At 44.5% G+C, this 15,482-nt stretch overlaps 1 protein-coding gene across 4 annotated transcripts in view; it reads right to left on the minus strand.

Moving 5' to 3' along the window:
* The window catches only part of LOC115170194 (rho GTPase-activating protein 29), a 62,789-nt gene that overhangs the window by 26,811 nt on the left and 20,496 nt on the right, over positions 1-15,482 (minus strand). For all 4 annotated transcript variants that reach the window (XM_029726561.1, XM_029726562.1, XM_029726565.1 and 1 more), the window contains 3 exons: positions 4,425-4,574; positions 2,726-2,790; positions 1,187-1,297 (listed from right to left, as the gene is read on the minus strand). In XM_029726561.1, the coding sequence (XP_029582421.1) occupies positions 1,187-1,297; positions 2,726-2,790; positions 4,425-4,574 (326 nt within the window). The remainder of the gene's footprint in view (positions 1-1,186; positions 1,298-2,725; positions 2,791-4,424; positions 4,575-15,482) is intronic.

The following is a 15,482-nucleotide window of genomic DNA, read 5'->3' on the forward strand; positions in this document are numbered from 1 at the left end:
AGTGTTATAGCGTGTCAGTCCTACCTGTTCTAGTGTGTTATAGCGTGTCAGTCCTACCTGTTATAGTGTGTTATAGCGTATCAGTCCTACCTGTTATAGTGTGTTATAGCGTATCAGTCCTACCTGTTCTAGTGTGTTATAGCGTGTCAGTCCTACCTGTACTAGTGTGTTATAGTGTGTTATAGCGTGTCAGTCCTACCTGTTCTAGTGTGTTATAGCGTGTCAGTCCTACCTGTACTAGTGTGTTATAGTGTGTTATAGCGTGTCAGTCCTACCTGTTATAGTGTGTTATAGCGTGTCAGTCCTACCTGTTCTAGTGTGTTATAGCGTGTCAGTCCTACCTGTACTAGTGTGTTATAGCGTGTCAGTCCTACCTGTTATAGTGTGTTATAGCGTGTCAGTCCTACCTGTTCTAGTGTGTTATAGCGTGTCAGTCCTACCTGTTATAGTGTGTTATAGCGTGTCAGTCCTACCTGTACTAGTGTGTTATAGCGTGTCAGTCCTACCTGTACTAGTGTGTTATAGCGTGTCAGTCCTACCTGTACTAGTGTGTTATAGCGTGTCAGTCCTACCTGTACTAGTGTGTTATAGCGTGTCAGTCCTACCTGTACTAGTGTGTTATAGCGTGTCAGTCCTACCTGTTATAGTGTGTTATAGTGTGTTATAGCGTGTCAGTCCTACCTGTTCTAGTGTGTTATAGCGTATCAGTCCTACCTGTACTAGTGTGTTATAGCGTGTCAGTCCTACCTGTACTAGTGTGTTATAGCGTGTCAGTCCTACCTGTTCTAGTGTGTTATAGCGTGTCAGTCCTACCTGTTATAGTGTGTTATAGCGTATCAGTCCTACCTGTTATAGTGTGTTATAGCGTATCAGTCCTACCTGTTCTAGTGTGTTATAGCGTATCAGTCCTACCTGTTATAGTGTGTTATAGCGTGTCAGTCCTACCTGTTATAGTGTGTTATAGCGTGTCAGTCCTACCTGTTATAGTGTGTTATAGCGTGTCAGTCCTACCTGTTATAGTGTGTTATAGCGTGTCAGTCCTACCTGTTATAGTGTGTTATAGCGTGTCAGTCCTACCTGTTCTAGTGTGTTATAGCGTATCAGTCCTACCTGTAATAGTCTGTTATAGCGTGTCAGTCCTACCTGTTATAGTGTGTTATAGCGTGTTATAGCGTGCCAGTCCTACCTGTAGGAATTTGTTGGTCTGCAGGGCAGTGGCAGTCTGCAGGAGGAGTTGGCTGTACTCTGTGTCATTCTTAAACGTAGAGATATAGGTATCCCTGAATGGCATGTAGTCCTGTGGGCCAGACAAAACAGACATATAGAAACATATCATTAGTCATATCCTCTTCTGCACTTCAAAAGAGCGACTGAACACACCGATTCCACGTTTCTCTGTTGCTCATTTAAGAAAAACGAGATTTCAGTTTTTTTTGGGGGGGTGTGGTTTTGATGAGGCAGTTACTGAGGTTCTTTCCCCCATGAGACAAATTAGGAACCAAATGAGGGATCGCTTCCTCAAAATAGTCAGAATCTCTAAGGTAAACTCATGAAATCTTTCATTCATTTTGACAAGGTTTAAGTCGAGCAATTTTACATCTAGCTAAGATGTTTTTTTGGTGAAGTATTTCTCAAGACACAAAATGTCCGACGTGTCATCTTATTTAAACTATGTCCGATCCACTGCGCTGCTGGGCCGGTCTGTCTCACTGTCTGTTCTGCAGTAGGATTGGATAGAGAGCAATGACTGTAGCTGTTTATCACGTGTTAGTGGGCATTGTCGCAACAAAAAAAATTAAAACAAATATATAAACCCAAAGTCAGAACGAACTCACTTACAAACCTCTGTTTTGGACAAGACTGACTTTATGAACAAAATTATCTAATTTACACTTTGTAGTTAATTTTGACACTAGAATCAAATGTTGGACTAATATCGATGCACATAGGCTGTTTTCTATCAGTGAAGTTGTTCACTGCCATCAGTTTAAGAGGGTTATGTTTTAATCTGTTTAGCTGCAGTTTTAAAGCATAGATACACCGAGTGTACAAAACATTAGGTACACCTGCTCTTTCCATGACAGACCACACCAGGTGAATGTAGATTAAATTCACTTCAAATCAGTGTAGATGAAGGGGAGGAGACAAGTTAGAGAAGGCTTTTTAAGCTTTGAGACAATTGGGACATGGATTGTGTACGTGTGCCATTCAGAGGGTGAACGGGCAAGACAAAATATTGAAGTGCCTTTAAACAGGGTATGTTAGTAAGTGCCAGGTGCACCGGTTTAAGAAAAAAACAGCCAACTTCACACAACTGTAGCAAGCATTGGAGTCAACATGGGCCAGCATCCCTGTGGAACACTTTTAACGTTTTACGTTTTAGTCATTTAGCAGACGCTCTTATCCAGAGCGACTTACAGTAGTGAATGCATACATTTCATACATTTTTTTTCTCTCCATACTGGTGCCCCGTGGGAATCGAACCCACAACCCTAGCGTTGCAAACACCATGCTCTACCAACTGAGCTACACGGGACTAGGACAGTAGTAACACCTTGTAGAGTCCATGACCCAACGAATTGAGGCTGTTCTGAGGGCAAAAGGGGGGGGGAAGGGAGTGGTGGTGCAACTCAATATTAGGAAGGTGTTCCTAATGTTTTGTACACCCAGTGTATATCCGTGATCTGTGCTTGTGTTAAATTATTGTTAGACAAAAACATATTACCTGTTGACTCGCAAGCATCTTTGCAGTTTCTGCCATTTTGGCATAGCTCTTGGCACATTCGATGTCTGGGGCGGGGGGGAGAGATATAGCAGATAAGTCAGTGTGGATGTGTTGTTGACGAGGTTCATAAATTAGTAAGCACGTCCGTCCACTACCATGGACGTCTAATACACTACATGACCAAAAGTACATGGACACCTGCTCGTCAAACATCTAATTCCAAAATCATGGGCATTAATATGGAGTTGGTCCCTCCTTTGCTGCTATAGCAGCCTCCACTCTTCTGGGAAGGCTTTCCACTAGATATTGGAACATTGCTGCGGGAACATGCTTCCATTCAGTCACAAGAGTATTAGTGAGGTCTGGCACTAACGTTGGGCGATTAGGCCTGGCTTGCAGTCTGCGTTTCAATTCATCCCAAAGGTGTTTGATGGGGTTGAGGTCAGGGCTCTGTGCTGGCCAGTCAAGTTCTTCCACACCGATCTCGACAAACCTTTTCGGTTTGGACCTCGCTTTGTGCACAGGGGCATTGTCACGCTGAAACAGGAAAGGGCCTTCCCCAAACTGTTGCCAAAATGTTGGAAGCACAGAATCGTCTAGAATGTCATTGTATGCTGTAGAGTTAAGATTTCCCTTCACTGGAAGTAAGGGGCCTGAACAATGAAAAACAGCCCCAGACCATTATTCTTCATCCACTAAACTTTGCAGTTGGCACTACGCATTCAGGCAGGTAGCGTTATCCTGGCACCCACCAAATCAAGATTCTTCCGTCGGATTGCCAGATGGTGAAGCGTGATTCATCACTCCAGAGAACGTGTTTCCACTGCTCCAGAGTCCAATGGCAGCGAGCTTTACACCACTCCAGCCCGACGCTTGGCATTGCGCATGGTGATCTCAGGCTTCTGTGCTGCCGCTTGACCATGGAAACCCATTTCATGAAGCTCCAGACGAACAGTTGCAACCGAGCACAGACGATTTCCACTTCACAATAAAAGCCCTTACAGTTGACCGGGGCAGCTCTAGAAGGGCAGAAATTTAACGAACTGACTTGTTGGAAAGGTGGCATCCTATGACGGTGGCACGTTGAAAGTTACTGAGCTCTTCAGTAAGGCTATTCTACTGCCAATATTTGTCTATGGAGATTGCATGGCTTTGTGTGCTCGAATATATACACCAGTCAGCAACAGGTGTGGCTGAATTAGCCGAATCCACTAATTTGAAGGGGTGTCCACATACTTTTGTATATATAGTGTATGTCCACTAACATGGATGTTTAACATGGATGTCTAGCTCAGTTTAAGCAGTTCTGCATTGAAGAGTGGGCCAACATTTCCTCCACAGTGACGTGAGAGACTGATCAACAGCTACAGGAAGTGTTTGGTTGGAAACATTACAGCTAAAGGTGGCACAACCAGTTATTGAGTGTAAAAGGGGCAATTACTTTTTCCACACAGGGGAATTGGGTGTAACACATAACTTGTTAATTAAATGAATGAAATGAGTATCAACATTTTGATTCCATTTATTTAATTAGTAGGTTTTGACTGAAGATCTGAGGTAAATACTTTCACTGCACTATATGAGTTGTGCTTGGGGTATTTTCTAGCCAGGTGTGTATGTGTGAGTCGTGTATGTGTGTGTGTGTGTGTAGGTCATGCGTGTGTGCATGCTTGCAGGTGAATGCATGCGTCTAACTAACCCAGTCCCAGGCGTTTGTCGACCCAGACCAGTAGATCTTTGGTGTACTTAGACCAGGTCTTGGCATAGAGCAGAGCTGACTCCACCCCGCTGTCGTTCTTCTGCAGCGTCAGGTCAACATCCTCCTCCTCAGACAGCGCCACCTCTGGGCCTGGAGATGTAGTACAGGAGGAGCATCTATCATACAGTTTCTACTGTTGTTTCTACACGACTGCTTTTCACGGGGGGGTCCTAACCACATGACCTAACAGATACAGTGAATCAGAGGAAGAATTATTCACACAGTTAAATGGGCAGTTCGCAATAGGTAAATTCATTTTTACCTATGAATTTGAGTGGTTAAATTTCCAGCCCCATTACCCCAGCTGTTTACCAAAACAGTGGCAGGGTGACCGACCGGTGCTTTGATAATTGAGATTGCCCGGTTAAGCTGCTCTTTCAGTCCCATAGAGTCCATATGTATTCATGTGAGTTGACTAGGATAGTCTTAGACTGGGCTCTAGACCCACCCTACACTAAGCGATGAGAAAGCTAGGACAGGTATGAATGACACATCCAGTACACCTAGAAGTGTGACATATAGCAGCGTAAATTAACTTTTTTATTTAACTAGGGGAGTCAGTTATGAACAAATTCTTATTTTCAAGGAACAGTGGTTTAACTGCCTTTGTTCAGTGGTAAAACGACAGATTTATTTACCTTGTCAGCCTGGGGATTCGATCTTGCAACCTTTTGGTTACTAGTCCAAACGCTCTAACCACTAGGCCACCCTGCCGCCCCAGAATGCAGGTATGAATGACAAAAAAACCACTCCTATATAGTAAAAGCACAACATATAGCTTTATATGGCCTAGTTTTAAATTCTATGCTATGTGTGCATAGCGATGTCATAAAACCCTGTCATAACTTCTGACCTCACATCCCAGCTGCCTTCCATATGATTCAATACAGGTTTCAGCATTACAGAGCTAACACAGTCACCACTCCCATCCATCTGCTTGGTATCTGGTTCTACAGAAACCCCATGCCTGCATCCCCTATGGGCCCTGGTCTAAAGAAGTGCACTACCCCTATGGGCCCTGGTCTAAAGTAGTGCACTACCCCTATGAGCCCTGGTCTAAAGAAGTGCACTACCCCTATGAGCCCTGGTCTAAAGTAGTGCACTACCCCTATGAGCCCTGGTCTAAAGTAGTGCACTACCCCTATGAGCCCTGGTCTAAAAGACGTGCACTACCCCTATGAGCCCTGGTCTAAAGTAGTGCACTACCCCTATGAGCTCTGGTATAAAGTAGTGCACTACCCCTATGAGCCCTGGTCTAAAGTAGTGCACTACCCCTATGAGCTCTGGTATAAAAGATGTGCACTACCCCTATGAGCCCTGGTCTAAAGTAGTGCACTACCCCTATGGGCCCTGGTCTAAAGTAATGCACTACCCCGATTGGCACTGGTCTAAAGTAGGGCACTACGCAGAGACTAGGGGCACTACACAGAGACTAGGGTGCCATTTGGGACTTGGTCCATGTGTTTTGCATCACACAGAACTACTTCTAAAATAGCCAAAGAATGTCAGCCATTTGGTGGTAAAAAGCCACAGCCCAGGCTGAACACCATCTGTAGCAGAATTAACAAGGGTATGTGCTAAAGGCTAAGGGCTAAAGGCTAAGGGTGGGGTCCACCACCATTAAAGGAATCTGAAGGTCTATATCATTTAGCTGCTTAGCTGACACTCAGTCAGCCCTAAGCTACTCACGATCTATGGAGATCTGCATAGCGGTAATGAGTTATTATTAATAGTACATTACAATAGTGGACGGACACATTTTACACAATCATTTAGCTACAGGTGATCTTATGTATGGGCTCCGCATACATAAAGGACACCTGTAATGGATTACACTGTACATTCCAATAGGGTTGTTTCTTACACTTAGAAGCGTTATGTGTACAAGAGACAGTTCCTTCAGAAACTATTACAAAGTAGGATTAAAAATGTCCAGTTTTTTTTTGGTCAACGATCTACACAAAATAATATAATGTCAAAGTAGAAGAAAAATTCTAACATTTAAAATAAAATGTATGGAAAATAAAACACTAATATATATTGATTAGATAAGTTGGAATATTTGGATTCTGTACAAGCTTCCTTTTCACTCTATCAATATGATTAGTATTATGGCATAACTACAATGTTGTTGATCCATCCTCAGTTTTCTTATCAGCTATTAAACTCAAACTTTTAAAATCACAATTGACCTCATGGTGAAATCCCTGAGCAGTTTCCTTCCTCTCCAGCAACTGAGTTAGGAAAGACACCTGTATCTTTGTAGTGACTGGGTGTATTGATACACTATCTAAAGTATAATTAATAACTTCACCATGCTCAAAAGGGATATTCAAGGTGGTGGGTGTGGTAGGGGAGTGACAATAGGTGCGGTCGGCCCATCAGCGCAACTAGATTTTTTATTGGAGGCCCAATCTTGGAGGTGTGGAGAAATTTGTGAATTTTTAAGTCAATTTCCAGCAATTCTATACATTTCTACATGGAGCTGAAACATTTTTTGCAGTTTTAAAGCTAATTTCCTATAATTCTACACAGTGCCATGGAGCTGAGAGAAATGTTGCAGTTTTAAAGCTAATTTCAGCAATTCTATGCCTTTTGCCTGACTAATGTTCAGAGCTGGGACGAAGAAAACACCCTCCTCTTACGGAAGCAATTTTACTTATGTCGGCAATCTCTGATTAGGCTACACAACATTCCTGTAGATTTTTTTGTTTGTTCTAAAACCATTATTTGGTCAACAGTAACGTACAGTAACCTGCAATGGTAGTATCTGCCCTGTCGCCGTGTCGCTGCTGGCTCCCGCTCCCTCTTTGTACACAGATGCATTCTGATGAGCAAGCATTACTGACAGTTGAGCAACATTTCAAAAATGTAAATTGTGGGAAAGACAACATTTTTAAAACTACAGTTTCTGTTTATTAAAAAAAAATAAAAAAAATAGGAGGATCTCAGCTTTATGTGAGTATTAACAATTATTTCTCAACTGTTAATATAGAGGACATAACACCACTTTACAAACAGAGAAAGTAATTGAGATGATCCGCCAGCGGAATGGATGTAAAAATGTTTTTTTTTATTGTTCAATGAATTGCATGGATATCTACCAACAATATCATATTTCAAGTTAGCAAACTAGCTAATGTGTTTCCCACTTCCTCAGGTGGTAAATAATGTAGCATATAGCCTAGGCCAAAAGAACATGCAAAATAATCTCTAAAGAGTCAAAAATAACTCCCTACTCTTGACATCAAAATATCCACCATTCATTCCCTGAACACGTAAGAGGAAATAGCCAACATCATTCATGTCTTACTTGGAACTAGAAAAATTCAGTCTAGAGCCCTGCCACTAACGGAAAGTAACTGCGCATTAAAAAATATTGGTGTATTTATCATTATCAAGCAAAATGGGTCAATTTATGGCCGTATGACTGTTTGTCCATATCACCTAGCTCTACTAATGTGTTACTTTGCGCAAACATAATAACAAAATCAATACTGCTAAATTAAATAGTTTTTTCAATTTTTTTACTCCCTGATGGTCTAGCTTTATTTTGGTGTTCCTTCTAAAGATGACATTCTTAAAATATACAGTGCATTCGGGAAAGTATTCAGACCCCTTGAATTTTCCACATTTTGTTACGTTACAGCCTTATTCTAAAATTCAAATCGTTTCCCCCCCCAATCTACACACAATACCCCATAACGACAAAGCATAAACAGGTTAAGACATTTTTGCAAATGTATAAAAAAAATTAAAACAGAAATACCAGATTTACATAAGTATTCAGACACTTTTCTATGAGACTTGAAATTGAGCTCAGGTACATCCTATTTCCATTGATCATCCTTGAGATGTTTCTACATCTTGATTGGAGTCCACCTGTAGTAAATACAATTGATTGGACATGATTTGGAAAGACACATCCGTCTAAATATGGTCCCACAGTTGACAGTGCATGTCAGAGCAAAAACCAAGCCACGAGGTCGAAGGAATTGTCCATAGAGCTGCGAAACAGAATTGTGTGGAGGCACAGATCTGGGGAAAGGTACCAACAAATTCTGCAGCATTGAAGGTCCCCAAGAACACAGTGGCCTCCATTCTTAAATGGAAGAAGCTTGGAACCACCAAGACTCTTCCTAGAGTTGGCTGCCCGGCCAAACTGAGCAATCGGGGGAGAAGGACCTTGGTCAGGGAGGTGACCAAGAACCCAATGGTCACTCTGACAGAGCTCCTCTGTGGAGATGGGAGAACCTTCCAGAAGGACAACCATCTCTGCAGCACTCCACCAAATCAGGCCTTTATGGTAGAATGGCCAGACAGAAGCCCCTCCTTAGTAAAAGGCACATGACAACCCGCTTGGAGTTTGCCAAAAAGGTACCTAAAGGACTCTCAGACCATGAGAAACAAGATTCACTGTTCTAATGAAACCAACATTGAACTCTTTGGTCTGAATGCCAAGCATCACATCTGGAGGAAAGCTGACACTATCCGTACGGTGAATCATTGTGGTGGCAGCGTCATGCTGTGGGGATGTTTTTCAGCAGCAGGGATTGGGCTCCCAAGTGGTGCAGCGGTTTAAGGCACTGCATCTCAGTGCAAGAGGCATCACTGCAGTCCCTGGTTCGAATCCGGGCTGTATCACATCCGGCCGTGATTGGGAGTCCCATAGGGCGACGCAAGATTGGCCAAAGGTTGTCCAGGTTTGGCTGGGGTAGGCTGTCATTGTAAATAAGAACTTGTTCTTAACTGACTTGCCTAGTTAAATAAAGGTTAAATAAAAAAATGTTAGGTCGGGATCAAGGTAAATGAAGCAAAGTACAGAGAGATCCTTGATGAAAACCTGCTCCAGAGTGCTCAGGATCTCAGACTGGGGTGAAGGTTCACCTTCCAACAGGACAACGAGCCTAAGCACACAGCCAAGAAAACACAGGAGTGGCTTCGGGACAAGTTTCTGAAGGTCCTTGAGTGGCCCAGCCAGAGCCTGGACTTGAACCTGAATGAACATTTCTGGAGAGACCTGAAAATAGCTGTTCAGCAATGCTCCCCATCCAACCTGACAGAGCTTAAGAGGATCTGCAGAGAAGAATGGGAGAAACTCCAAATACAGGTGTGCCAAGCTTGTAGCGTCATATCCAAGTAGACTCGAGGCTGTAATCGCTGCCAAAGGTGCTTCAACAAAGTACTGAGTAAAGGATCTGAATACTTAAGTAAATGTGATATTTCCATTTTATATGTAAAAAAAACTGTTTTTGCTGTGTCATTATGGGTTATTGACCATGGTTACTGATCAAAACCTTAGAAAAACCTTACCAAAAGTACAGGCTCAGTGAGCACAGCCTTGTCATTGAGAAGGGTAGACACAGGAAAACCTGGCTCCCTGTAGAGGAAAGGCTGTGCAACTACTGCACAACAGCAGAACCTGAGACAGAGCTGTATTTCCTGACAAAATGTAAAAGATATAAAACAATTAGAGAGTGTCATTTCCCCAAATTTGAAACCCTCATTCAAGGTTTCAAAAGATCTCTCTGATGAGAATAGACTACCCATCCTGTTGGGGGAAGACGCAGAGAGCTGTGGGTTGGCAGTACATTGCTGCCTGCCATAAGATAAGGGACAGTGTCTGACAGACCTATATGCTTATTGTTAAATGTTATTTTTTTTATTTTGACCCTTGGTTATTGTTGTCCCATTGACAATTTTGATTATAATAATATTGTAAATCTCCAAAGAAAGCTGTGGCAATATGCACATTGTTACGTCATTACAATAAAGCGAATTGAGAGAGAGAGAGAAGGCTGTGCAACCACATTTTTTTACATTTTAGTCATTCAGCAGACGCTCTTATCCAGAGCGACTTACAGTAGTGAATGCATACATTTCATACAATTTCATACATATCATACATTTTTTTTCTGTGCTGGCCCCCCGTGGGAATCGAACCCACAACCCTGGTGTTGCAAACACCATGCTCTACCAACTGAGCTACAGGGAAGGCCACAGCATAGCCTGAGACAGAGCTGCATTTCCTGACAAAATGTCAAAAGTATTAAACAACAAGGCTCTGATGAGAATAGACTACCCGTCCTGTTAGGGGAGGACGCAGAGAGCTGTGGGTTGGCAGCGCACTACATCGCTGCCTGCCATAAGATGAGGGACAGTGTCTGACAGACCAATCAAACTGCACATGTCTTGTATGCTTATTGTTCAATGTATGGTTATTTTGACCCTTGGTTATTGTTACTGTTGTCCAGTTGACAGTTTTGATTCTTTATTATTTTAATATTGTAAATATCCAAAGTGGCAATATGTACATCGTTACGTTATGCCAAAAAAGCAAAATGGGGGGGAGAGATGCTCAAGGTGATCTCCTGATTTATTTATCTGTTTTTTGTTGTTTTTAGAATTAGATAAAACACTGGATGTAAAAAGAATTCAAGACAAGAAGTGATGAACAATCAATCAGAATAGGAAAAAAAAATAAAAAAAGTTACTTTACGCCTCAAATTAAGAAGTTGACTCTCGCTAGCTACACAACAAAAACCCAGCTAGCTACACAACAAAAACCCAGCTAGCTACACAACAAAAACCCAGCTAGCTACACAACAAAAACCCAGCTAGCTACACAACAAAAACCTAGCTAGCTACACAACAAAAACCCAGCTAGCTACACAACAAAAACCTAGCTAGCTAAACAACAAAAACCCAGCTAGCTACACAACAAAAACCCAGCTAGCTACACAACAAAAACCTAGCTAGCTACACAACAAAAACCTAGCTAGCTACACAACATAAACCTAGCTAGCTACACAACAAAAACCTAGCTAGCTACACAACAAAAACCTAGCTAGCTACACAACAAAAACCCAGCCTGCAGGCTAACAAGCTAGCCAGAAAAAAAAGCTAGAACAAATCTTTATTTATTTCACTTTTATTTAACCAGGTAGGCCAGTTGAGAACAAGTTCTCATTTACAACTGCGACCTGGCCAAGATAAAGCAAAGCAGTTCGACACATATAACAACACAGATCTACACATGGAGTAAAACAAACATACAGTCAATAATACAGTAGAAAAATTAAGTCTATATACAATGTGAGCAAATGAGGTGAGATAAGGGAGGTAAAGGCAATAAATAGGCCATGGTGGCAAAGTAAATACAATATAGGAATTAAAACACTGGAATGGTAGATTTGACAGTAGATGAGTGTGCAAAGTACAAATACTGGGGTGCAAAGGAGCAAAATAAATAAATACATAAATACAGTAGGGGAAGAGGTAGTTGTTTGGGCTAAATTATAGATGGGCTATGTACAGGTGCAGTAATCTGTGAGCTGCTCTGACAGCTGGTGCTTAAAGCTAGTGAGGGAGATAAGTGTTTCCAGTTTCAGAGATTTTTGTAGTTCGTTCCAGTCATTGGCAGCAGAGAGCTGGAAGGAATTGGCTTTGGGGGTAACCAGTGAGATATACCTGCTGGAGCGCGTGCTACGAGTGGGTTCTGCTATGGTTACCAGCGAGCAGAGATAAGGCGGGACTTTACCTAGCAGGGTCTTGTAGATGACCTGGAGCCAGTGGGTTTGGCGACGAGTATGAAGCGAGGGCCAGCCAACGAGAGCGTACAGGTCGCAGTGGTGCGTAATATATGGGGCTTTGGTGACAAAACGGATGGCACTGTGATAGACTGCATACAATTTGTTGAATAGGGTGTTGGAGGCTATTTTGTAAATGATATCGCCAAAGTCGAGGATCGGTAAGATGGTATGTTTGGCAGCATGAGTGAAGGATGCTTTGTTGCGAAATAGGAAGCCAATTCTAGATTTAACTTTGGATTGGAGATGTTTGATGTGAGTCTGGAAGGAGAGTTTACAGTCTAACCAGACACCTAGGTATTTGTAGCTGTCCACATATTCTAAGTCAGAACCGTCCAGAGTAGTGATGCTGGGTGGGCGGGCAGGTGCAGGCAGCGATCGGTTGAAGAGCATGCATTTAGTTTTACTTGTATTTAAGAGCAGTTGTAGGCCACGGAAGGAGAGTTGTATGGCATTGAAACTCGTCTGGAGGTTAGTTAATACAGTGTCCAAAGAAGGGCCAGAAGTATACAGAATGGTGTCGTCTGCGTAGAGGTGGATCAGAGAATCACCAGCAGCAAGAGCGACATCATTGATATATACAGAGAAGAGAGTCGGCCCAAGAATTGAACCCTGTGGCACCCCCATAGAGACTGCCAGAGGCCCGGACAACAGGCCCTCAGATCTGACACACTGAACCTTGTAAAGGGAGTTACATCAAATGACCAAACTGAGTGAGTAAACCAAAAAGGAGCACGGACTCTAACTTTAAACATATCTTCTGTTTTTTCTGTGTGAATATTTCACTATTTTTGCTGGCTATTGAGCTTGCTAGGTAGCAACAGCAGAAGACAATCAAAACGGGTTGCCATGGCAACGGCGCAGCAGGACAGAGCAGCAGCAGTAGTCGTCGTAGCAGAGCCCACAGGCACCATGTCCCCACTCCCCCTCAATGTCAATTATCCCCCTCCCAGAGGCCAAAAATGACACAACGAGGAAAGCTTTTAAAACAGAAACTACTAAAGTGGAGGCCAGAAACTCTTTTTTGCAGACCTACACAAAAAACTGTGATAGGAGTAACCTCGTCTTTCTCACTGACCAGCCAAATGCATGGCGCTCAGCGGTCTGTAATGGGTGGAAGCTGAAAGTCAGACAACCCCCTGACAGCACCAGGATAACAATCAACCTCTACAAGACTGGGACTGTCATGGTGCCAGATAACAGACTGGGACTGTCATGGTGCCAGGTAACAGACTGGGACTGTCATGGTGCCAGGTAACAGACTGGGACTGTCATGGTGCCAGGTAACAGACTGGGACTGTCATGGTGCCAGATAACAGACTGGGACTGTCATGGTGCCAGGTAACAGACTGGGACTGTCATGGTGCCAGATAACAGACTGGGACTGTCATGGTGCCAGATAACAGACTGGGACTGTCATGGTGCCAGATAACAGACTGGGACTGTCATGGTGCCAGGTAACAGACTGGGACTGTCATGGTGCCAGGTAACAGACTGGGACTGTCATGTTGCCAGGTAACATCAGACTGGGACTGTCATGGTGCCAGGTAACATCAGACTGGGACTGTCATGGTGCCAGATAACAGACTGGGACTGTCATGGTGCCAGATAACAGACTGGGACTGTCATGGTGCCAGATAACAGACTGGGACTGTCATGGTGCCAGGTAACAGACTGGGACTGTCATGTTGCCAGGTAACATCAGACTGGGACTGTCATGGTGCCAGGTAACATCAGACTGGGACTGTCATGGTGCCAGGTAACATCAGACTGGGACTGTCATGGTGCCAGGTAACAGACTAGGACTGTCACGGTGCCAGGTAACAGACTGGGACTGTCATGGTGCCAGGTACCAGACTGGGACTGTCATGGTGCCAGGTACCAGACTGGGACTGTCATGGTGCCAGGTAACAGACTAGGACTGTCATGGTGCCAGGTAACAGACTAGGACTGTCATGGTGCCAGGTAACAGACTGGGACTGTCATGTTGCCAGGTAACATCAGACTGGGACTGTCATGGTGCCAGGTAACATCAGACTGGGACTGTCATGGTGCCAGGTAACAGACTAGGACTGTCACGGTGCCAGGTAACAGACTAGGACTGTCATGGTGCCAGGTAACAGACTGGGACTGTCATGGTGCCAGGTAACAGACTAGGACTGTCATGGTGCCAGGTAACAGACTGGGACTGTCATGGTGCCAGGTTACAGACTGGGACTGTCATGGTGCCAGGTAACAGACCTGGGACTGTCATGGTGCCAGGTAACATCAGGCTGTTTGAAACAGACTGGGACTGTCATGGTGCCAGGTAACATTAGGCTGTTTGAAACAGACTTTCAGACTATTAAGGAGAGAGCGGAGAGAGGACACCACCAGTGACATGCCCTCCCACCAGCACCACCCTCACCCCCACCCAAAAAAGGCACATCCAGCACCTCTCTTCCCACCATAGTGGAGGACACGCCCCAGGAGGAGAGCAACCCCCTCAGTGCAGAGCAGGCTCAGGCCCTCACCACCACCATGGCTGCCATGAGGGATGAGTTCACCAGACTGGAGGGGGGAGGTGGTCCTGCTCAGCGAGTGTGAGAGCAAACAGACACCAGATATCCACACCTTAGAGCAGCTCCTAAACAAGGTACGGACAGAGCAGGACAGCAGCCTTGCAACACAGCTGAAAGAGGTTCAGCAAGAGAGACAGACTCAAGAAAGCTGGCTGATCTAACAAAGGAGGTGAGAGAGCTCCTAAAGGACAGGCAGAGCAGTAATAAAGAGCTGACCACACTAAGAGAGGCCAGGCTGCAGGAGAGAAAGAGAACAGAGGACAGGCTGCAGGAGCAGCTAGATCACCACTCTATGACCTGCCCTCACACAGCAGGGGGGCCCACCTCAACCAGCCATGCCTCCCCAGCCCTGCCCTCACACAGCAGGGGGGCCCACCTCAACCAGCCATGCCTCCCCAGCCCTGCCCTCACACAGCAGAGGGGCCCACCTCAACCAGCCATGCCTCCCCAGCCCTGCCCTCACACAGCAGGGGGGCCCACCTCAACCAGCCATGCCTCCCCAGCCCTGCCCTCACACAGCAGGGGAGCCCACCTCAACCAGCCATGCTTCCCCAGCCCTGCCCTCACACAGCAGAGGGGCCCACCTCAACCAGCCAGGCTTCCCCAGCCCTGCCCTCACACAGCAGGGGGGCCCACCTCAACCAGCCATGCCTCCCCAGCCCTGCCTGCTGCACATCTCCCCAGCCCTGCCTGCTGCACACCTTCCCAGCCCACAGAGACAGAGATTCAGGGGGAATGTTAATATGGTATAAATCTGAACTAACTCAATCGAATTGATCAAAAATCAACAAGGAGGCTAACATATAAAAACATCCTCCTCTGTGCCACAAACAGTTGAAGTCGGAAGT

Source organism: Salmo trutta, chromosome 31 (assembly GCF_901001165.1).
Source record: "Salmo trutta chromosome 31, fSalTru1.1, whole genome shotgun sequence".
Lineage (NCBI taxonomy): Eukaryota > Metazoa > Chordata > Actinopteri > Salmoniformes > Salmonidae > Salmo > Salmo trutta.